At 43.4% G+C, this 25000-nt stretch overlaps 2 protein-coding genes and 1 long non-coding RNA gene across 5 annotated transcripts in view; 2 read left to right on the top strand and 1 right to left on the bottom strand.

Moving 5' to 3' along the window:
- LOC126982911 (myotubularin-related protein 10-B-like) overlaps nt 1-14420 on the top strand; it is a 55964-nt gene extending 41544 nt beyond the window's left edge. For 2 of the 3 annotated variants that reach the window (XM_050835188.1, XM_050835187.1), the window contains 2 exons: nt 2827-2997; nt 3499-14420. In XM_050835188.1, the coding sequence (XP_050691145.1) occupies nt 2827-2997; nt 3499-4044 (717 nt within the window). In that variant the 3' untranslated portion in view covers nt 4045-14420. The remainder of the gene's footprint in view (nt 1-2826; nt 2998-3498) is intronic. The other variant, XR_007735401.1, reaches the window with a different exon arrangement.
- Nucleotides 14421-16274: 1854 nt separating this feature from the next.
- LOC126982910 (uncharacterized) overlaps nt 16275-25000 on the top strand; it is a 24091-nt gene continuing 15365 nt past the window's right edge. The window contains exon 1 of the long non-coding RNA XR_007735400.1: nt 16275-18364. This is a non-coding gene — a long non-coding RNA (uncharacterized LOC126982910). The remainder of the gene's footprint in view (nt 18365-25000) is intronic.
- The window catches only part of LOC126982908 (mucin-2-like), a 12906-nt gene continuing 4473 nt past the window's right edge, over nt 16568-25000 (bottom strand). Inside the window, exons 2-5 of the mRNA XM_050835186.1 lie at nt 24450-24661; nt 22194-22325; nt 20703-21845; nt 16568-18763 (exon numbers count right to left, since the gene is read on the bottom strand). Coding sequence (XP_050691143.1) covers nt 18719-18763; nt 20703-21845; nt 22194-22325; nt 24450-24659 — 1530 coding nt within the window. The 5' untranslated portion in view covers nt 24660-24661 and the 3' untranslated portion in view covers nt 16568-18718. The remainder of the gene's footprint in view (nt 18764-20702; nt 21846-22193; nt 22326-24449; nt 24662-25000) is intronic.

Raw genomic sequence — 25000 nt, 5'->3', positions numbered from 1 at the left:
AGGCCAAAAGCATGGAAAATATACTACAGTGGGTTGGCAGCTTAAAGCTCGCCCGTGAACATGTTGTAAGCATCCTTTGTCATTTGTATGCAAGAAATCTGAGTTGCTTCCTACCCAGCATAGGAGATGATTATTGATGTAGTACTTACCTCATGTACGAAATATGGATGAGAAAACAGTCGAGTCCACAGTTCAGCTGGTGATATTGTTGGAACACAGTGTTGCCGCTTCCTCTATGTAAAAAGCGTATAGCTTGAGTAATTGAATACGTATTTCGCAGTTCTTCTACTTCCACTTATAAATAAACAAAATGAAATTCACGTATTTTACGCCAGTGAGAATGTGCTACCACTTCATCGTGCATAAATGACGATATAATTCCTATATGTGTCCCAACGGAAAGGTTCAAAGGAGGTCTGAAGGTACCTTGGAAATGCTAAGTATTCCTTCGAGGATGATATTGGGAGATGAGCATACGGCTGTGAGTCACAAATGCGTGGAATGCTTTGTGTGGGGGCTCGATTCCAGGAATTGAGTGGCCGGGTCATGCAGGCAGGCGAACAAGTTTGGTACAGACCATTTTCAACTGTACGATAATTGAGCGGTTTTACGAAAATTGGGACAAAATTTTGACGAAAAAAGTCATCAAAAAACGAATCGTACAAAAACTAAGGCATGTGAAAATCGAGGTTTGACTGTATTCATGGAATATTTTTTTAGGATTTCAAAATTTCCCGCTCGTCGCACCAAGTAGCCATGGTGTTAGCGGCAACACTGTTCTATCAAAACACCTGCTGAGAGCACCCCAAAGCATTCGAGAAAGGTGTTCACCTTGCAGAAGAATTCAGATTTCGGAGAAGTTACGTTTTGTGATGAGTTACGTTGCGGTAGGGAGAGCCTACCACGTGAATGAGAGCAGTGTTCGCTGTATCTATCATAGTGTAAAAGAAATTCTTGCCGCAGTAACTGCCAGTGCTCCAAGAGTGCTGCAAGAGTGGAGTTAAAGACCGTCCTTATACTAAGCCTCATCGTTGCTTTGGTAATGGCGTCTCACTCACAGGAAAATGGCGTACGCTGATCTTCCTGCCAGCGCATTTGAGAGAGCGAGTCGGGACGTCTCGGGTGCCCAGACCAACCCTGGCGATGTTTTAGATGTATTACTAGCAGACCTGGCTGATGAACTCCTTACAACAGAAGATGAAAAGGAAGCTCCAGTGGTTATGGTGGTACAGAGAGGTGAAATGCAATGGAAACACTCATATGTGTTTATTTGGGCCGCCATGTTTGCTGATGACGTCATCACAGCACGAAGGCGCTCCACCTCTCAAAGCCGGGAGCCAGCGGACGTCCCGAGTTGGCAACTCGTGCTGCCGTGTCACGCATTTGATAGCACTCGGGACATTCTGAGAGTCCCAATTCCCTCTCTCAAACGCACCCCAGGGAGTGTTTGTAAGGGGAGCACTAATTTTATACGGATTTTCGAATAGTACGGGGGTCCTGGGTCCCTAACACAGTAAAGGAGGAAGCTCGAAGGCAAAAAAATAAAAAAATAAATTGAAAAATAAAAATGTCCATTGGCACTGCTCCTGCAAATAGAGGACAGCTAGAGTAGCCAAAAGTGAGAGTAGAGAATCTTGATATTCCACTCTTGAAAGTGTGTAGGATGCTGCATCACATTGGCTACAAGTACTTCATCCATTATTATACTCCTGATTTATTTTTTGTGAGCTGGGTTTGCTTGCTTTTTGTCATAGATCATTGTATTCCACATCAGCCTCCTCCTTCTCCACACTAAGAGGAAATGAGACTGCTCCTGCTGCCCAGGAAATAGATGATCGGTTGCACATCTCCACACTAGACTTGCTGGCACATACACTAATAACTAAGAGAGGGGAGTGACTGCAGCTTACAGAAGAGAGATGACAATGCTCCTTCCCTAGAGGAGTAACTCACCAGCCTGTAGAAGAGGAATGACCAAACTTAACCCAACATCAGTCTGTCAGAGAGAGCTCATCGAGGTGCTTTCCCTGCCAATTGAGTGGGATAGGTAATAGTTTTTCCCCTAGAGGAGTAACAACACCAGCCATTTCTTTCCCTAGAAGAAAACAACACCAGCCTGTAAAAGAGGGATATCAATGGTACCTGCCCTGTAGCTCATATAGAACAGATGATAGTTCTCCTTTTCCTGGAGAACATCACCTTGATGAGTAACAGCACCAGCCTGTGACAGAGGAACCCTAGTGCTACCCTTGGTAAAGATTGGTTTTATTAGCAGCCTTATATCTTATTTCCTATTCAACCAACTGCTCTTCTATTGTCATTTATGAATTCTACTAACCTTTAAATCTCCCAGAGCCATAGGAATGAGTGTAAAGATCAAATCAATTGTGAAAATAGTGATGAAATGTGTGTGGGAACCTGTGTGGCTGGGGCAGCAGAGTATCCCATAGTGTCCCATGGCAGCCAAAACCCACAGCTCACCACAGCTAAAATCCAATAGCCTGTTACCTCACCCCCTCCTTAAGATTACTTAAAGATTGGTGAATAAATATGAATGTAATGACGTGGGGCTTTGTCCCTCTTGACTCTTCTATGTGTCCACATTTCCTTGCCTTGGTCTACTCACTCTGCTGATGCTGCCCAGGCTAACACAATTTTCAGCGCTATTTTCACACTTGTGTTGATCTTTACATTCTTTCCCACAGTTTTCCAAGAAATTTGAAGGTCAGTAGAAAACATACGATACATTAGATGAGTACTTTGTAAAGTAGGAAGTGAGATATGGACGCGCTGACAAAGCCAGTCTTAACCCTGCCCTCCCCACAGAGTCCGCTGTGGTTGCTGTTCTTGGACTGTGTGTATCAAGTGGGCCTCCAGCACCCGACTGCCCTGGAGTTCACCTCGGACTATCTGGTCGCCCTGTGGCACGCTGCATACTGCTCGCTGCACTCCAGCTTCATGTTCGACTCCATCAATGCCAAATTCACTGCCAGTGCTGTCAGTATTGCTTCATTATTTTGTTTATGGTTTAGGTGTAAGTTTTATTGGATGAAGGTGAAAATACTTTGGTTTGGACAACAGAAACATCTTGAAATAGATTTGGAGATAAAAATGATGCATTAACCCTTTCAATACGGTGACTCAGATGTCGGCATCATAGTATGGAAAGGGTTAAGAGGAAATGGAAGAGGATTAATCCTCTTCTAAATCTCTTAATCCTCTTCTAAATCTCTTAATCCTCTTCCATTTCCTCTTAAGAGGTTTAGAAGAGGAGTAAGAGGAAATGGAAGAGGATTAAGAGGTTTAGAAGAGGATTACTCCTCTTCCATTTCCTCTTAATCCTTTCCATACTGTTACGCCGACATCTGCATCACGAATTGAAAGGGTTAACTTTCACCCACAGTGGTGAATTTTCAGATTGCAGCTTCATGCACTTGAAAGTCTTTCCTTCCTTTGCACCATGAAGCAGACCTTTGACTCCTGCTTGTCCACTTACAGGTACTTCAGCGTGAGAACCCAGAGAAGCCAATATACCTGCGACCGGTGTGGAGTTGGTGGGCAGAAAACCAAAGTATTATTGAGAATGGACAGAATGGGTCCTCTGAGGAGCCACAAGATAGCAAGGCTCCATCCAGGGAAGCTTTCCTCAATGTCCACTACATACAAAACTTGTTTGAGTCACTGTGCATTAGTGGTGCTCTGAAACGCATCAGTGACCCTCTGTCTAGTGCATACCACACGTGGCATCACATTGAATGTCTCTTGGATGACACTAGACTGTTGCCATTTGACCCAGCCACCCCAGTTATTCCTCTACAGCTGGATTGCAGCTTGAGAATTGACACAAGCTTGAGCAATCTGAAACTATGGAAGGATTGTTTCTGTGCCTGGCTAGCGGAACCAGCAATGCTGACGCTGAACGACTCAGAGTCTCTGCTGAAGTCTTCCCCCTCAACCTCCCACCACTGGGCACACCTTTACCACATGTACAACAGCCTGAAGGACCTTTTGTCACAGACCCTGACCAATGGAGCTGCCCAGTAGCCTGCCAGCCTAACTTTTATATATATATTTTTTATTTATCTTATTTACAGTATAAGAGACTGGTCATAGGGAAAGATAATTTTTTAAAGCCCTCAAAATGCCAGTCATTAAAAAGGAAACAAAGAAAGAAACTTTTTTGAAAAGTGAGATAAAGTTTTGTTTTAGAGTCATGGTGTCTTGAAGAAGAAATGCAGTGAAAGGAATTAAGATGGTTCTCAAGCTTACTAGTGAGAGGGATCAAGGAGTGAAGATGCTGGTGAATTCCTGAACCAAGCTTTTTAAACCAAAACTTAATGCCAACTAAGTTAACTTGTGGTGATCAGATACACCAGTATGTGCAGCATGAAAAGGAAGTCACGAGTGGCTGGCTTGTAGAGTGTCAAGGAGCTTGGGAACACTGGATTATTGAGTCAACTCTTGCATGAAGATGAATTGATGAGAAGTGATGCGTTGAGCCATTGACTTGCATGCTATTCTTTACACTGGTATGCTTAAGTCAGTCATGAGTGGCTGACTTGTTGGGCGTTGTTGGCTATGTGAGAGTGACGAGCTTGTGATATCACTGCTCACCAAAAGTTTTAATTCACCACAGCGTGTCATTCCTCACACTGGCATGTATTAGTTACTCTTGAGTGGCTGACTTGCTGAATGTCATTGTACCCGTGAACTTGAACTTGACTTGGCTGGTCATTGAAAGATAAACCGTGAGCAGTGACAAATTTAACTATAGAGAGCATATCAATCCTTGCACCGTCTGCATACCGGTGTGAATATTGTGGGATTCAAATGGCCTGTGTGTGGCTGTTGGAAAGTGTTGTTATGGGAATATTTCTTCCACTTAGGCCACAGTGTGTGTATGTGTGTGTGTGTGTGTGTGTATTTACCTATTTGTACCTATTTGTAGTCTACCGGGCCCGAGCTAAGCTCTAATAGTCCTGTCTCCATATCTACATTCATCTAGCCTTTCTTTCATTTGGTGGACACTGCTCGCCTCCACTACCTCTTCCTGCAAGTTGTTCCATGTGTTAATACTTCTTTGTGGAAAACTATACTTTTTCAAGTCACTCAAACAGGTTCCTTTATTAAGTTTCTTTTCATGTCCTCTCGGCCCCTGTGTTCTCGAAATTGAGAAGAGATCATCTCTATCCACCTCATGAAACTTATTTACCAACTTTATAGCGTGATCAGATCTCCTCTCTCCCTTCTTTGTTCCAGTGTTGTCAAGTCCATCTCCCTCAATCTGTCTTCATACATCATATTCGAGAGTTCTGGGACCATTTTAGTTGCAATTCTCTGTATCCTTTCCAACTTTCTGGTATCCTTCTTTTTGTGAGGCAACCATACAACTGCAGCATATTCTAGTTTTGGGCTTATCAGTGTTGTTATTATTTTCTTCATAATTTCTTTGTCCATATAGTGGAATGATACCCTTATATTTTTAATCATCCTGTAGGTTTCTCCAAATAACTTGTTTATGTGCTTTTCTGGGGATAGTGTATCTTACATCATTACTCCCAGATCTTTTCTTCGTGTACCACCTTTAAGTTTTCTTCTCCCATCCTATATGTTTTCCTTGGTCTTTTTTTACTTTTCCCCATTTCCATAACATGGCATTTGTTTGCATTAAATTCCATCTCCCATAACTGGCTCCATCTATACACTCTATCCAGGTCTTTTTGCAGTTCTTCACAGTCTTCCTCTGTCTTCACTTTCCTTATTAACTTTGCATCGTCTGCAAAAAGGCTCATATAACTTTTTATACCCATCGGCATATCATTTATATATATTATGAACATTATTGGTGCCATAACTGAGCCTTGAGGAACTCCACTCTCTACTCTCCTCCAATTTGATTTCTTTTCTCTAATCACCGTCCTCATTTCTCTTCCTGTTAAGTAATCCTTCATCCACTGGATAACCTTTCTGCCCATTCCTCCCCATTTCTGTAGTTTCCAGATTAACCTTTTGTGTGGAACCTTGTCAAAAGCTTTTTTCAAATTGAGATATACACAGTCAGCCCATCCTTCTCTCTCTTGCACCACATCTGTTGCTCTTGAGTAGAAACATAGTAAGTTGGTGACACATGATTTCCCTTTTCTAAATCCAAACTGTCCCTTATTTATCATGTTTTCCTTTACTAAATGATCGACCCATTGTTTTTTTTATTATACTTTCACAAATCTTGCACATTACACTTGTCAAAGAGACTGGTCAATAATTTAGTAGTTCGGTTTTATCTCCACTTCTATAAATTGGTACAATGTTCGCTCTTTTCCACTCTAAGGGCACTTTTCCTGTATTTATAGAGCATGTTATTATGTCATAAAGTGGTTCCAGTAATTCATTTCTACACTCTTAGCACTTGACCAGAGATTTCATCCGGTCCCATAGCTTTCCTTTCATCTAAAGTTTTCATCAGCTGTATCAGTTCCCCTTTCTCAACCTTTACATAATTTAGTTTCCCTTCATTACAATTTTCAAGACCCCAGTCAAAGTCGGTCTCTTGTAAACACTTTATGAAAATTTTTATTTAATATTTCTGCAATTTCTTCATCCTTTCCGTAAAAAAACATTTTTTTCTTTTAGCCTTTCCACTCCTTCATTTCTTATTAACTTCCCATTTACGAATTTATAAAACTGTGTGTGCGTGCATGTGTGTGTGTATGCTGATCATGGGGTGTGATGATGGAGTGGAAGGGGCCCGGAGTGATAAGCTTAAACTAAGTCTTCCAACAGCCAAAGGTTAGCATATGGTGGTGTGTGTCTTCAAGTTTTATTAAGGGACACAAGGAGGCTGGGCACAAGTTTTAAGGATGTCTCTGTGGCTGTGGGACCAAGAGGCAGAAAACATTAAACACACACCACTTGGAGTCATGCTGGGTTGACATGTTGATTGGTGGGTGGGGGGCAACATCTGTGGGGAAATTTGGATATTTTCTTAAATTATACCATTTCATAATTATTGATTGGATTTAGGGCCGTATTACAAGTCAAACCTGAGATGTTTCGGGTCCTTACAGTGGTCGGTTTAGGGGCCGTACTACAAGTCCAATTCAAGAAGTTTCAGGTCCCTACAGAGTTTGGGAAGAATAACTCTGTAGGGACCAGAAACATCTCGGGTTTGACTTGTTATACCGCCCTTAAAAAGAGAGAAAAGTACATATTTGATTCAAGCACAAAATTTTTCAGTAACTAAGGCATGATAAGAGCAAACAATATAATTATAAACCCCTCAACAAGATGCTTCCATTAAAAAAAAAGTGATTCCCATGGGAGGGTCAGTTGTGTTTGCCGACATGTCTTGGTCCTCCTCTCCTGAAAAGTTTGTCATGGGCAGCAGGAAGCACAGAGGAGGGAAGGCTGCTTCAGAGTTTACCAGTGACACGGCTGAAAGAATGAGTCAAGAAGAGCAGCCAGCATGAAAACAGCAATGAAAGATGGCAAGGGAAGCAATATTGTGGCAGCCTTTAAGAGATTGAAGAATTAGTAATAGGAGAGGAGTTAGCAAGACAAATGGTCTTTGACTACTCTGTTTAAAAGTGCTTTATTTTATCTTACACTTTTTTCCTTTTTTATGGTAGCCTCCCCTTCCCCCATCATATTATATGTGGGAAATAATGATTAGAAATTTCCTCTGTGTGTAGGTGGGTGGGTGGGTGTATGTGTATATACGTGTGTGTGTGTGGTACAAGAAAAGTCCATTGATGAAACTTTTGTGTGGAGGGTTTAGCAGATGTCTTCCACCTAATATAGTTTATACAGTGAGTGACTGGATCAGTGGTCACCTTGTTATGGTTTTGTGGATCATGGTGTACGAGCATAATGATCTCATGTGCAGATTTAAGTCTTTGTGGGGCTCCCTAGATTACCCAGTAGTATTTGTATTGTGCTGTATGTGCTTGTGTAAAAGTAGACTCCCAAGACTACTATGATATATTAGATTGAAGAATGAATTAAACTCCCTAGAAAAGGAGTATCATTGCTAGTGGCTGTAGCAATAGTTATAGCAGTAGTAGTAGTAGTAGCAGTAGTAGTACAATAAGTTCTTCAATAACATTGTTTCACTATAACATTGCTCAGAAAAAAAATACTGAAGAATAAAAAAAAATCCTAAAGCATACGACAATCACAAGCATAGGACAATAAATGGTGTGGTACAACAACACTTAACGGTTGCTACTATTAGCATGACTCTTTTTATTTTCTATTTTTTACTTCTTAAATTGTGTTAAGCAAGGATCTTAAGTTTTTTTGCTTTCCAAACACTTGGTCCTTAATTTATCCGTGTTGCACTGAGCAACGGGCATGGCTGGTGCAGCTCCACTGTCTGCAGCAACAATAAGTGCCCCAGATGTACCTTGACTGCTACCAGGGTTGAAGGGAGGGGGGGCCCTGCAGACCCCCTCCCCTCCCCACACCACTGCTGCCATTCACTTACTCACTGGTAAATAATTATCACATTTGTTTTTATTAAATCTTTCTTTAAACACAGATGCATTTCAGTGTTTCATATTGAAAGTATTTTGGCCCTTTATTTTAAAGCTTGGTGATATTTTTGTGTACAGAAATAGAGTGCAGGTGTATTATTGAGTCAACTGTAAAGTTGGTTTCTCAACGCAGTTTCACTAAATGTCACTCTTTCCAAGAACCTGTTAATGACATGGTGAGTGAGGACTCACTGTAGTAGCAGTAGTAGTAGTAGTAGTAGTAGTAGTAGTAGTAACCTTGAAAAACTTGGCTTTAAAAAATCATTCAAAAGATTGGACTTTTACACATGGATGTACAGCACAGTTATTTTCCATTTAGAGTCACAAGAATATATATATATATATATATATATATATATATATATATATATATATATATATATATATATATATATATATATATATATATATATATATATATATATATATATAGTCATACATAAGTTCCTCTTTTGAAGTTTTAAGCTTCTGGGGGCAGAACAGAGTGAATGCTCTGTTGAGCTACGTATTTTATGGTGTGCTTCTGTTGCTTATTATTTAGTTGCTAGATGCATCTCATCAGTCGGACGGACGGCGTTCCTACACATGTAAGAATGTTGGGTTATAAAATCGTCATTGGCGATATTAGTCGGTGAAGTGATGTACATACTAGTGTATAATCCTTTCAGTGTTTTATTCCTGGTCAGGGAATGAATGCAGAGGTTCCCGGCCTTGATTCCTGGAAACCCTGTCTGTACCTCAAGCCATGAGCACAACCCAAGTGATCACATCAGTTACTTGTCCTCACCTTTTAGTGCAGGACTAGAAACACTATGCCAAAAGATGTAAACATCAGATGCACTTCTATGCTGCTGATTAACATATTTTCCAATTTTGTGACCCACAGAACTGTTCAGCAACTCCTGGGTTGAAATTTCCTGAGTTAATGCAGTGTAGCAATGACATTCTCTCATTTGTCTTTACATGTGAGGGTCTCCTGTGTTACAGCCTTCCTAAAATTTGAGTTGGTGCAAACTAAGTTGTTGTGGGTAGGCAGCCCATCATGGCCTGTTGTAGTGGTGTGTGTGTGTGTGTGTGTGTGTGTGTGTGTGTGTGTGTGTGTGTACACTCATGCACAAGCACTTCTTGGTGCACTGTTAGAGGCTGCAGCCCCTTATTGGTCATGTGTCCAAGGCTCGGCCACAGTATCAGTTGGTGGGAAGTGGCCGGGTTGGTGAGAAGGTGGATCCAGTCTGTGCTAGAGTCACCACCAGCCACATCGTCCCTTGAGACATGCCTCCCTCCAGGAATTGTTTCTGATAGGCAGAGATTATACTATTACTTCTCCCCTGAGGAGAAGGCAGGGTGAGGAGACAAGATGGCTGGAGGTGCCTGCACAGGTTTATGCCGCTCCTCATCTCTTGAGTGTAAATAGTGTAGATGGAGTCTGGGCTTCACAGCAGTACTGATGTTTGTAATGTAAAGCCTATTTACTCCCCATGTGTTTTACGTATTTACTTTTGATGATGATGATGGAACTGGGCTGGCTGGTTGTTCCTTAAGTAAACACATTTTGTGTCAATAATGCTGCAGCACAAAGTGACGCTTACAGTGCATGGCTGCAGGTTATGTTGCAGAGGCATTTGCATGTAACGGCTTTTTTACCTGTTTGATGAGCAGTAAATGGATTCATTTGTTAGAAAAAAATATTATCATTATATATTTTATTGCACAGTAGGCAGGCCAAGGGCAATACATTAATACCCATAGCACACTGCTTGTATGAAAAAAATGCAGAAGAGGCCAAAAGGATTATTAATTTTAGTTATAAAGGTGTTTATATTTCCCTCTTGAGTGAGTTTCAGTCACAGGAGGGCTGTTACTTGAAGAGTAATGCAAATTGAAATTAATTTTTTTAAAGTTTCACTCTACATGAATGCTCTCAAATGTACCAGGTCCATGTGATCTCTGTTTGTCAAGCCCTTTATGCTCAGTGGATCCTGAACATCTGCTCTCGTTGTGTCAGGAAGGCTTTCCTTCCAAGGCTGGCGATGCACACTTGGAGGTGTGAGTGTGGTGCTTGTGGTGTCCCATCACCACTGTGAGAGCCACATCACAGGTCTTGGAGGAGAGACCTAAAACTGTTGGTCACAGATATTAGTTGTAATGACAGATTTTGTACATTGGGTTTGAATTGATCATTTATTTAAAGCTAAGCAAGATAATTCACCAATATTTGCCCAAGGAAAGAATGAATAAACAGGTGTCTGAATGTTGGAATTGAGTATGCTCATGTAAAAGCTGATATTGTGTAGCAGGCTATGCTACAGAAGGCTATGATAATTTGTTAAGTTGAGGAATGAATTTTACCTCTAGAAAGGTATTATCCATGTAAAAGTTGGTTCCCTATACTGGACCTTAATGAATTTTACAAAAATAAAGCAACTTTTACATGAGTATGCTTGCTATTTATATTGTGTGCATGATGAAGCAGTGCCTAAACCTGAGAAATAATTTTAAAGCAGGTCTCATAGCAGTGCACCAGGATACTTGCTGTTGCCTGCTGTGTCAGAAGTGAATCCCAGACAGGGAAGTTTCACAAGAGACGCAGTGCTCATTCCACTTTAGATGAAAAGTGAGGTTGTTCACACTGGCTGCGATGGTGTGTGCCTGAAGGCCGCAGCGTTGGCTGCATATCTTGGCAGCTGCTGCTGCCTTCATTTTTCTCAACATGGCTTCCCTCAGGCATGTGTACCAGAGCATTTAGGAGGTAGACTGAGGTGAAACAAGTGACCTGACCTCACTAGACCTAATTAGGGTTGGACCTTCAGATATGTGGGTGTGTACGAACCACCAAAAGGGGCAAAGTCAGGCTTGTAGGCAGGCACTGTCAGTGTGAAGAGCTACTCATTGAGCATGATCAAGTGTGTGCCTGCAGTGTACTCTGCATCACATCCAGTGTGAAACTGTCCCCAGAAGTGACTCAGAGGTAGGGTATTCTATGAGGATCATAAGTTGTCTACTTACCAAAGAAATTAGTGATGGGTTTTGTGTGAGGGTGTCATGCTGTGTGGCCACTAAATGCCTTCTTCTTAAAACTACACGGGACTCAGTGGATCATTTGGCACCACACCTGACCACAGTGAGGTGGACCGGCTTTGATCCCACTCCTAACTGTGGGTTTTCTCTGACCGGCTTTGATCCCACTCCTAACTGCAGGTTTTCTCCGACCCCAAGGCACACCCAGCCTTAATGGGTACTGGTTAACCATAACTAGGGAGGAGAAGGGTAGAGGAGAAAGGAATTGGCTGCTATGTGCAGGCTGTCTGATCACTTGTAGTCTCCTGTTACTATTGTGCAGTCTACTCCATGTGCTGATGGGCCTGCACACAGGTGACACTACACACCTGCCCTGTGTTGTGAGAGAGATTGGGACAGCACTTTTATCTTTACCTTAATTCAGATTGCATAAGTGTCCTCATACTCCTGTGTCCAAAAAGTGGGTCGTGTGATTTCACTCGTGTGGCCGTGGAGGACAGGTGTGTGTCAAGGTCACTGTTCATCACAATAGTGGGACGGCAGGCTCTATGTATACTTGCGTGAAAACCTCCCCCCTCACAATCCTCCCAGGGCTATTGTACAATCAAATAAGAAATAAGTTCAAGCCCTGGAAAAGTAGTACTCATGTGTAAGTCAATCCCATAAACTCTGCTTCAGGAAAATCATTGAAAAAAAATTACATTTCACGAGTATTTGCAGTGCTTATGTCAGTCCATCAGATGGAGGCTACACTTATTCTCGTTAACTTTTGCAAGTTCAAGCTAATTTTGTACCTTATTTAAATCAGCAATGTTCATATTGAATATCTATGTATTTAATAACAGTATAGGCATTCAAACTTCTTAAGAAGGTTGTGGATTCTTTGTGCATGTCTCATTGATTTTTTTGTGTATTCTTATTTTCATTTTGTTTGTGTTATCTTGTGACTAAATGTGGAGTGCAGAATACAGGAGGCATGAGGGTTATTGTGTCGAGGTGACATACCATAAGGCTGGACTTCCATTTTTCCGTGATCTGCGTCTGCATTGATATTCGTATACGTGTCAGTGATGAAGCCAGCGTGTCAGTGGGATGCACTGAATGAGTTAAAAGTGACAATACGTTATTTCTGGTTAACTCTTGAATTAGGAAACTGGGCAGCATAGGTATGAGGTGATGGTGATGAGTGCATCACATACCATTGGGTGGTATGACTGTTGCCTCTGTGGACACTTCATGCCCAAGGACAGCCCGTGTTTGCCCTTTTCATATCAGACCTCATAAAGAAAAAACTATTTTTCAGAGTAATGACTATTTTGTGTACATGTTGCTGTGATGAGTAGTCAGACTTCTCTTTGCTTGCATTTTAGTGGGAGTAAGGCAGCAGCTTGGTCCAAATTAGCATCAGGGGATGAGTATATATGGCACCCTTGTACAGTGAACCCTCTACCAGGTGAACCTCTTAAGGAAAATCACACCAAATCCCGAATCTCACCCTCTTACCAGACACTTTTTACATGAACAATGATTTTTTTGTTATTTGATTCCTATAATTTTTGGTATTAGATAAATCAATACTCTTTGAGAAATATAAGCTAAACACAATTTTGATCTGATAAATCAACATGAACTATTGTAAACAAGTGATATCTTCTGCTTTTGTTTTGTTACAGTCCCTTGTTAGTGTTTTCCCCAGTTAATTCATGCTATGGTTAACTGTACTACTACAACTTCTACTACTACTACTACTACTACTACTACTACTACTACTACTACTACTACTACTACTACTACTACTACTACCTATTCATACTTACTGATATAACAAACTCTGGTATTACAACTTGCTGGTCCCCCCAATTAGTTTGTTCAATAGAGGGTTTACTGGAGTGGACAAGTGGCTGCTCATCTTATCTGTGGGAAGTACGTACACTTAGCATAATAGTACCAAGGATGCCCAGTAATCTATATGCTAGCGTGGAATAGGGTAGCCAAATCTTGTGTTGTGGGTGGAGAGGGGACATTGTACTCGCTGCTCCGGCCCCCTAAGGGAGCCTGTGCAGTGACGTTGATTTCTGTCAGTTGAACACCAGGCTGTGGGAGGGCCTGTGACTAGACGCCGCCACAGTGTGTGCCGCGGGAGGTGTGGCAGGGCAGTGTTTGTGCCTTGGGGTGTATGTATACCACCTGTGTGATGTAAAGAATGCTATGGGGAAGTTATATGTGGACCTCCCCCTATGCTCCACCCCTCACACACACACACACACACACACACACACACACACACACACACATTCTCTCTCTCTCTCTCTCTCTCTCACACACACACACACACAAATAATTTTATGGATTTTTTTCTGTCCATATTATCATCTGTCCACATAATCATGTGGTTGTGTCTCCCTTTACTGTGGATACACACACACACACACACACATACACACTCACCATGTTATAAACATTTTATGAGGACTTGGTTGTGATTTTTTTATAACATTATCTGAGGTATTCTAAACACTTATTGGAGTTTAGTTTTACAGTACAACATTCTCTCTCTCTCTCTCTCTCTCTCTCTCTCTCTCTCTTTTTGCTTGCTGTTAAGCGTGCGTTCGCCTCACTCTTATTTGAAGGTTGTGCCAACAAGGGCGAGCGTGACCCCCAAGCTGTTGTGTTGTTGCTATTGTTCTAGTTATGAGGGAGGGCAGGTGTGGTGGTGGTTGCTGCTGCTGCTGTAGAGGTCCTTAATGTTGTTGTTAGCCACTGTTGGTATACTGTACATCCATTGATCGGCTTTACGTTAGAGTATCGAAAATTATTATGATCATAATACTGATAATATTAATAATAATGATAATAAACATGTTTATTAGAGACGAGTTTTTTCTCAAGAGTTTGTCTTCCTGCCTTGACTGAATTTGAATATTGATATTTTTAGTGTGGCATTCCTGCAGCACACTAATATTAAGGGGACTGACATCATTATGAGATAGACTGTTGTAACTCCTACACACCAAAGATAGTGTGAGTGTGTTTACTGGCACTGAGGTGTAGTGCATGAGGTGAAGCAGAGGGGGTGTAAGGTGTAGGCTAACATGAAGGTTGACTGCCACAAAGTGTAAAGGCAGTCTCACACAACCTCCCTTTTTGGCATCTTTGGGCATTTTTCTAGATATAAATATGTACATCTTAAATAATTATGTAGCCACTTTGTACCACCTTTGCCGGATGATATTTACCTTACCAAGTGTTCATTACTGTGACTGCCAGACACCATATACATACAACACATAAGCATGACATCTCCATCTGAAATTGACCTCTCTTTTGGCCACTCTGTACTTATCGTTATGTGAGAGCAACAGTTAGCGGGCTTTTTTTTTCTTTACATCTTTTTGTTGCTCTGTGCTGTACAATAAAAAAAGAAAATAAAAGAAAAGTAAAGTAATTTATGAGACTGGTAAGATAAATTTCATCGTGAGACCATATAAAAAGGCTCAGACTGGCCGTACAATGACAGAAACAAAACAAAATCCTCCAGGAAATGTGTTTGTTGGCCACCACCTTTAGATGAAGGCTTATAACTTTACTCTTGAATATCCACTGGTTGGTGAGAAGGTTTTTAATTTGCTGCTCATATTTGTAGGTTATATCATTTTATCTGGTTTGCTCAATAGTAACACAACAATCAGAAGGTAAAAAGCATAAAAGATTAACCCGGTAGCAGCGACGGGCCAAATTTTTGCCATGATATAAACCCCCAAAAATAGATGATGCATAAACTGATCACAAATGCACTGATATATATTATGAAATGGTTTGTGTGAGTGATGATATTTTCTCATTATTCTCACTTAAAGGGGCCTTTAATAAACATGATCCCCGCAGCTACCAGGTTAAAGATTAAGAGCATTTTCAGGAGTGGTCTGGGATAGTCCAAGAAGCCGAAGATACAGAAGACAATGCTAAGACCAGTAAGGGTGTATGGAGGTGATACGGGCACAGGAGAAGACTGAAGAGAGGAATTTTTAATGAGGAGAGATAAGGAATTGGGATAGGCAATGGGCATAGCACTCAGAGAACACAGTACTTATAATATGTACATCCATTTATTACTGTTTCTCATACCCATCCCCCCCCCGCCAGCTCGACCCATATGTAACCCCCATCCCCCCATATATAAGAAAAGAAGTGAGAAGAGCAGGATTGGAAAGGGTTATGGAAGTCAAAATGTGGAGGGTTCAGTCATGTGGTGAGAGATGAGCTGGTATAAAGAACTTGGGAGAACACCTGTAAGAGAAGAAGACTGAAGAGGAGGCAGAGAGCACAGTGGAGGGATGAGCTTTGGGTGGAGGTGCTTTAAGAGTACCAAACTTGACTTCTTCCAAAACTGACGTGAGAGATGAGCTGGTATAAAGAACTTTGGAGAACACCTGTAGGAGAAGGAGAAGATTGAAGAGGAGACAGGGAGCACATTGGAGGGATGAGCTTTGGGTGGAGGTGCAATTAAAAAAAAATTATGAATTTTTTCCAAAACACCACTGGAACGGGCATACAAAATAAGTGTATTCTTAAGATTACTTTTCCATTTTTTTTTTTTTTTTTTTTGATGATGTTTATCCAGATTCTGATCACTAGCATTTATATTATCGATCGCCCATCGATTCTGGTGAATTTCGAGGAATTAAAATATTCATCTTAAGAGTACCAAACCTGGCCTCTCCTTCCAAAACTGACCTCTCTTTTGGGCACTCACTCATCTCTCCATTCGTTTACAGGAGCAGTATGGTACATTGAAGGGTTATTTGTTTTTTTATTTACTTTCGCCCTTGAACTGCTTCTTTACTGTAAGGAAAGATAAGGGACAGGACTAAATGGAGAAGACTCATAAATGGCAGCAAAAGAAGAAGGTTACTTAAGTTAGTTAGTTTTTTTTTTTATTCATTACGCATTGAAAAGTGTAACTATAGCGAAAGGAATCCAAGAAGGTAGCTTTCAATAGGACCAACTAAACATGTAGAATGGTTTCATTTGTTTTATTCCAATAGATATACAACAATTAGGTTTTTATTTGTTTGTTACACGTAGAAAAGAAGATATAAAAAGGAGCACTGAGCAGCTGTTTATATTTTCAAAGGTTTTCCCATCAACAGCTAGAGTATTCAGCCATAACCTGAAAATGGTACATGAGAGAGAGAGAGAGAGGAAGGCTTTGCGAGCTGCATATACAAGGTGCTGAACAGTCGACCTTGTCATCCTGAGCAAGCATTATAATACCTAGAGAGAGAGAGAGAGAGAGAATGTAGAGGAAGGCTTTGCGAGCTGCATATACAAGTTGCTGAACAGTCGACCTCGTTAGCCAGAGTATCCTGAGCAAGCATTATAATACCTAGATAAGGGGCACGTTCGGCAGTCTGTACTCACCTCCCAGCGAGTGATCATCGGAATGGTGTGTATGAAGTGGTGAACATACATTAGCCTACTCATACAGCAGAGTTCAGTGGCTGTTCTTATTCCCTTATTGAGAGATGTGAACTATTATGAAGTCAGAATCCATCGGCAGCTGCTTAACTGTTTTCAACTTTTCATTATAGATATCACATACATTAGCCTACTCATACAGCAGAGTTCAATGGCTGTTCTTCAAGCTTTCCCTTACTGAGAGATGTGAACTATTACGAAGCCAGAATCCATCGGCAGCTGATAAACTGTTTTCAACTTTTCATTATGATTTCACACTTTCACTTCCATTTATTTATTTTTTCTTTTGCATACCTCAGCCATACTATCACTAAGAGAGAGTTGATATGTTGAATTTAGCCATTAAATTGTAGAGGGGGTTCATACGAAGCTCAGGGAATCAAATCTGGCATACTGACATGACTGAAACTAATCTCAACGGAATGGCCGGGAAAGAGAGCGTTTGCAATATGAACAGAAGATCCACCTTCACATGCTAACACACTGTTCTTGTATGAATTATAGGAAACTGGGCCCATATTTCCAAACATTTCGGGGTTCACACACCCACAATTGATAAGGCTTTCGTTGAGGTTGTGGGTATTTCCATAGGCAATTTTAAGAGCCTAGTGATAGTTTTACAAGGCTTCTGCTGCACCGCGAGCGCGGAAAGCACTCCTGAGAACACGACTACTCTCCCTTGTGGCCTTTGGAAATAGTTGTGAGAGCCAAAAGCGTCTGAGAATACGTGCCCTGTGTCTCGAAACTTCGTAGTGAAATCTATATATGGTTAAATGTCCTGCTGGCATTGTTCCCCATCCCTACATCTAGCCAGCGAGTTTGCATCCTATAACAGTATATTGCTACATGATTTATAACACCACTCAGTCGATTCTTGAATGCCTACGTTTAGAAAAAAGGCAAAAAATCTAATCATCTAATACATCTGATAAGTAGCGCAGGTGTGAACTCTACATGACCTTAAGTACGCCATTATCTATATGTAAGACCTCTAATACGCCATTATCTATGAACATCATGATGATTACAGTATTTGTTGTAACATTTTGCTGAAGGTTTTGATAAGTCAACGGTAGTATATGTCTTGCCATTCACATAAGAAGGTAGAGAAAGAGGGAAAGGGAGGGAAGGAGGCTTATGTGTTCTGGTAATCCTTGTGATCAGAGAGAGAGAGAGAGAGAGAGAGAGAGAGAGAGAGAGAGAGAGAGAGTCTTAAAATGATAAAATTCGCTACATGTTGCGTATTTTCTTCACAGTGCGGATGAGATTGAGTCATTCTTGGTGATATCTCGAGAGCAGGCGACTAACAGTAACTACCCACAACACTTCACCTCTAGGTAAGTGTGTATTTACCTATATAGTTTTACCTAGTGCATGGTAGTACACAGACACCGAAACTGACCTCTCTTTTGACCTATCGTTCATATTTTCCTTTGTCGGAGCAGTGTCTAACGGGCTTTGTTGTTGTTGTTGTTGTTGTTGTTGTTGTTATTGTTGTTGTTGTTGTTGTTGTTGATGTTGTTTGTTTTGTTTTTGCCCTTGAGCTGCCTCCTTCAATTGCTGGAAAAAAATAGTAAAACTTATCTGTATCTATATTCGTGTGTGTGTGTGTGTGTGTGTGTGTGTGTGTGAGAGAGAGAGAGAGAGAGAGGGGGGGGGGGACCATGCAACACTTTCCTTCCTCTTGCACATTACCAGTTGTCGAGGAAGTCAAATCCGGTCTTGGGAATGTTGCTCTGAAACGGGAAAAAAATCATATTTACATTTATCGATTCATTTGTTGATCTTATTTCTATCAGCATCTGCGGCAAACAAACAAACAAAATATATATCCAATCACAAATATTCGATAAAAATGTCCGTTTAACTGTTTAACTAAAGAATTACCGAATAACAAACTACTCTACCAGTCGTACGAAGTACATGCAAGTAGTAGTAGTAGTAGTAGTAGTAGTAGTAGTAGTAATAATAGTAGTAGTAGTAACGCAATGCCTTGTACCCAAGAAGCGGGTCTAATCCGTGGTCTAATCAGGCCAATACGCAAGACGGGAGTGGGAGTAAGAACAGTCTTGACGGTGGAATGTTTGGATCAATAAGTGCCAGGCCTGGACGGGGACACGAGGTGACAGGTGGAACCGAGTTGTCCCTTCGCGTCCTGACGTCATGCAAACATCAACTCGCAAGTCTGGCTCAAAAGGGGGATCAACGACTCAGCCTCTTCTTCCCCTCTAGTGACTAACCACGTGCGATCCCTGGCCTGTTATATGATTTTAGGCAAGAATCGGTTCACCAATAGAGTGGTGGACCAATGGAACAGGCTTGGGAGCCATGTTGTGGGTGCCAATACCATAGATACATTCAAGAAGAGGTTAGATAAAGCCATGGATGGTGAGGTAAGGTGGGGTTGAGTGTACAGGAGCTGCCTTGTATAGGCCAACCGGCCGATTGCAGACTCCTTACGTTCTTATGTTCTTATGTTTAAAAGTAAAGTCCCTTCTGAAGATACTTCTTAAGCTGGGTTCACATATAGCCAACTTTGAGTCCCGTTCGGCACTGTTCCGTCCCGATCAGTGAAAACGGCACAAAAGGTGTGACATCGTTGGCTTTTCGTTGCCATGGTCGGCGGCATTTAGATCTTGGTGGGCGGTAAACGTGGGCGGGCGCGTACGTGGAGTCGCCTCCGAGCGGCTGGAAGCATGTTAAAATATTTGGGGCCGATCGGGACTGTTGTCAGAAATTGGCATAGAACGGGATTAGAACGCCGTCAGGCGGGATCAGACTATTTATTGGTTCTTCACTTCACCTATTACAAGACAGAGCGCTGTACTGGATTCATTGATGCTTCCCTATCAAAGAATAAAACAATATGCCGTCCCGTGCTTGAAAACACTGGGGGTGGTGTGTGTGTGTGTGTGTGGGGTGGGGGGGCAGCCATGTACACGCACACGGATCCGTACGTGTTAATAGCAATCCGCCTATTGGTTTGTAAACAAAACGGACGGCCAGAAACAGGAGGACGCGGAGAAACACGACACCGGCAGGGCACCGCTTGTGGCAACGTCACATCGTCAGGACGCCGCTGACGGGGTTCTGCCACCGCTTGGCCCTGTTAAAGCGAGAGTGTTCGTGCGACATAGCCGGCAGCGGGACCCCTGGCTGACGCAGCCAGACCCCCGCCTAACCCTGGCTTCAGCCAGGGTGAGTCGAGGGTCCGACGCCGTGGGGACACGTTCAGGCCAAAGACAGCTTGAGATGGGCTGTTAATTGTTGGCCACGATGGTCGGTACCGAACGGAAAGGAGTCGGCTATGTGTGAACTCAGCTTTATTCTGAAACAAATGAGAGAAACTAGTTCAACCGTATTTTGCTCAGTAAACTTGAAATAAATCAAGATATGCACTGAAACTTAAAACGTGGGAATGCATTGAAGTGTGACCACCTGTAACCTTCTTTTCTCTCCTGTACTAACGCCTCATCCACCGGTTCATCCTACCTTTCGGGCCGGTCGATAAACGGGTAGTAGGCTACCTGGGACACATGGGGAAGGTGGCAACCCGAATGTCATACTTGCCCTGTGTCCCGGGCGGTGTAATCTAGATCTAGCTATCTACATAGTGCACACACACACACATACACACACATGTACATACACACACACACACACACACACACTTACCTCTCGCTTGTTTGACAACACAGAATTAAACATGTCCGTGTCGTCCGTCAGGCTCTGGTTCCTGTCCCTGTCTGTAGTCAGCAGCGGCTGCTCCTCGCGGGGTGTGTCCAGGGCGTCCAGGGTGGAGTCAGGCTCTGAGGCGGCGCTGAGGCTGTCCTCCACACGGGCCAGGGGCGGACGCGGCGAGCTGGCGGTGGAGGTGGCCAGCGGCGGAAAGGCAGCGTCTCCTGCGGGAGGCTCCTCGCCGAGGGTTGGAGTGGGCAGAGGCGTGGGCGGGGCGGGGCAGGCGGTGCCATCCAGGGCTGTGTAGGGCGTGAGTGCAGACTTAGGGCTGTGTTTAGACTTAGGCATGGACGTGAAGAGTGAAGGAGAGTGATGGGTTGTGGTTGCGGTTGTGGTCGGGTGGGCAGCTGTGTAGGGCATATCATCGTCATCATCAGGCAGCGAGCACACGTATCCAGAAAGGGTCGGGTCAGGAGACAATCTGGAGAGGGAGGGCAGAGTATTGCAGTCCCCTTCCCCGGCATCTCCAGGGGTCAGGTTAGTGGTGGTGGTCGTGGTGAGGGTGGAGGTCGCTGTGTGGTCGCCTGGTCGCGGTGGTGGTTGTGCTAAGCCTTGCAGGTCAGACCTTGCCTCGGAGTCCTTCCCCGTGTCACGATGGCCAGGGAAAAGTGAGACTCCTGGCGAGGCACGCAGGGGTAGGCAGGTAGCTGTGAGGGCTGCTACCGCGCCTCTGAGTCTATTTAGCAGCCCAGCTCCCACACCCACGCCCTCTTCACCACGCCCTCTCACCAGCATGTACTTGAAAGACGTTGTGGCACTCTTAGGTTCGTTGGTCATCTCTCGCGGTAGTGTTGAGGACCTTGGAGCAGCTACGACTACAGAAGGGGGATCAGGAGGGTCGTCTGGAGGGTCGTAGTGCCATCGGAAGCGTGGCGGCTTAGGCAGAGAGACGGGTCGTGCCGTATACACCGCGCGACCCCCGGGAATGACGCGACCCTTCCCTGACACGGTGGTGGGCGGGGCTTCCACGGGGGTGCCGGGGTGCGTGGGCGTGGCCGGGGGAGTGTCCAGGGTGAGGTCCATCTGCGAGCGAGTGTGCCAAGAGAACGGCGCCGAGTGTTCGTCCCGCCAACTGCAGGACTGCGGGAAGGAGTCGATGGTTAGACAGTGGATTCATTCGTTAAGTATTTATTCATTTACTCATTACCTAAGTGAGTCATAGGGTCGTATTACTAAAGATTTCGTCGCCCAAGTTTACATATTTGACAAGGCTTTCCTAGGAGTTATGGACATTTCTTGGGGTAGGTTTATGACGACCCTGGTGGTAGTTTGACCCTTCTTCTGTACCGTTAATCTTAGGAAGCACTCGATTAATCTCCGTTTTGGCCTTTGAAAATAGTTGATATAGTCGTGATGAGAGTATTGACACACACACACACACACACACACACACACACACACACACACACACACACAAGGGGTACTTACAAAGCCCCGCGCGGTCAGGTTCTCGTCGCACAACACCTTCTGCCCCGTCGTCAGCTTCAGCTTCGGGAAGTATTCACACTCGGGGCCGCCCTCACCCTCGACGCCCCCGCCATCGTACCTTCGCACCGTAGCCTGAGATAGAGATGGATTGATAGATGAATAGATAGACAGATTGATAGAGATGGAGAGACAGAGAGACAGTAGTTAATAAGAAAAAGTTGGATACACTAACTGATTGAGATACAAGCATTGTCATTGATATTTATCCTATTCTTATTTATGTTTTTGCTGTTATTATTGTTATTATTATTATTATTATTATTATTATTATTATTATTATTATTATTATTAGTAGTAGTAGTAGTAGTAGTAGTAGTAGTAGTAGTAGTAGTAGTAGTAGTAGTAGTAGTAGTAGCAGTAGTAGTAGTAGTAGTAGTAGTAGTAGTAGTAGTAGTAGTAGTAGTAGTAGTAGCAGCGGTAGTAGTAGTAGTAGTAGTAGTAGTAGTAGTAGTAGTAGTGGTAGTAGTAGTAGTAGTAGTAGTGGTAGTAGTATCTGTATTCGACACGATGAAGTGAGGGATCTGACAGCCAGCATGCTCGGGGAGGTATGCCAAGACGTCACTACCGAGCCGGCACTGCTTCCCCTGGACGGCGAACACCTTCGGTACAGGACGGCCAATACCTCACAGGAGGCACGGGTTGATGTAAGTGCCCGCGGATTCTGGGTGCGCGGACAGCGGGCGTTCATGGACATCCGCATTTTCGACCCGATGGCTGCCTGTCACCGTGAGCTGCCCCTGCAAGCCGCCCACCACAGGAACGAGCAGGAGAAGACAAGGGCATACGGTGAAAGAATCCAACATGTGGATCAAGGCAGCTTCACCCCCCTCGTCTTCACCACATCCGGCGGGATGGGTCCCAGGGCCCAATGCTTCTACGCACGCCTCGCGGAACTAATCTCAGAAAAGAAGCATCAGCCAAGGAGCCACGTTATCGCCTCTCGTTCTCCCTGCTCAGGTCGGCCATCCTATGTCTCAGGGGCACCAGACACTCTGGCCCAAAAGCCACCAACATCTCCAATATGGACTATGAAGCCACAGTGGTGGAGAGTGACATTAGGGTGGGTCGGGAGTGACTTGAGTAGGGAAGGAAAGGGGGATCTAGACGTAATAGATGATAGGTGATTTAGTGTCAGCAGGTAGTATTAGTGATATGGTTGGATGCCACAGTCATTAGCGAACAGAGTTGGGGCTAATGACCTCCAAGCTATGGAGCCCTCCATGATTATGTGTCGGGAAAATAAACATGGGTGGAGGTATCATTTATGTAGTAGTAGTAGTAGTAGTAGTAGTAGTAGTAGTAGTAGTAGTAGTAGTAGTAGTAGTAGTAGTAGTAGTAGTAGTAGTAGTAGTAGTAGTAGTAGTAGTAGTAGTAGTAGTAGTAGTAGTAGTAGTAGTAGTAGTAGTAGTAGTAGTGGTAGTAGTAGTAGTAGTAGTAGCAGTAGTAGTAGTAGTAGCAGCAGCAGCGGTAGTAGTAGTAGTAGTAGTAGTAGTAGTAGTAGGAGGAGGAGGAGGAGGAGGGAGAGGAGGAGGAGTGATATAGTGAGGAATGGTAGCAGCAACAGTAGTGGTAATAGTGGTAGTGGTATTGGTGGTAATGGTCCAGTGCCATCCCTCGGACTTGAGAACCCAGTTGTGTGTCGTGTAAATCTTTGTCATTGATCACACGGCAGCGCGAGGTATTCTCGGACACACTCCTCAGAGCTGGGGCGGATGGCTGCCGCCGGGCTCCTCTGGGAATCCCGAGCCTTCCCCGAGCAGGATTTTGTTTTGGGCCCCGAGTGAACCGCGAAGAGCACGCAACACAAAAGTAGTAGAAGATATATAACAACAACAACAGCAACAACAACAACAACAACAACAACAACAACAACAACAACAACTACTACTACTACTACTACTACTACTACTACTACTACTACTACTACTACTACTACTACTACTACTACTACTATTTTTTTTACAACAAAGGAGACGGCTCAAGGGCAAAAAAGTGTAGACAAAAGCCCGCTACTCACCGTTCACACAACAGACAAAAGAAAAAAGTGGGCAAAAGAAACTACTACTACTACTACTACTACTACTACTACTACTACTACTACTACTACTACTACTATTACTAACTACTACTATTACTACTACCACAACCACAACCACAACAACCACAGTAGTCCCAAGCACGTCCCCATCAGTTCACCTCGTCCACGATGGCTTGGTCAATCACGCGACACTGCTGCTGGTACGACATGTGGTGCCAGTCGTCCCCCCATGACTCTCGCACCGCCTTCATGTCGTCCAGTAGGCGACGACATAACGGCGAGACCCCGCGGAAATATTCTTCAGGCGGCGACACTTCGATACTGGAGAGCGCCCGACCGGTGGATGTCGAGGTGGTCTGGGCGGGCATGGCTGGGGAAGGAGGGTGGGGGTAGTGGTGGTGGTGGTGGTGGTGCGCTGAAGGAAGGAAGAAATGCAGGAGGTGGTGGTGGGAGTGGTTGTGGTGGTGATGGTTGTGGTTCACTGAAGGAAGGGAGGAGGAGAATAGGTGCTGGAGGTGTAGTAGTAGTAGTAGTAGTAGTAGTAGTAGTAGTAGTAGCAGTAGCAGAAGTAGCAGTAGCAGTAGTAGTAGTAGTGGTATTTATAGTAGTGGTATTATTATTATTATTAGTAGTAGTAGTAGTAGTAGTAGTAGTAGTAGTAGTAGTAGTAGTAGTAGTAGTAGTAGTAGTAGTAAATAGTACCTAACAG

The sequence above is a fragment of the Eriocheir sinensis genome, chromosome 52 (assembly GCF_024679095.1).
Source record: "Eriocheir sinensis breed Jianghai 21 chromosome 52, ASM2467909v1, whole genome shotgun sequence".
In the NCBI taxonomy this organism is placed as follows: Eukaryota; Metazoa; Arthropoda; class Malacostraca; order Decapoda; family Varunidae; genus Eriocheir; species Eriocheir sinensis.
This window is presented reverse-complemented; position numbering and strand designations above follow the sequence as displayed.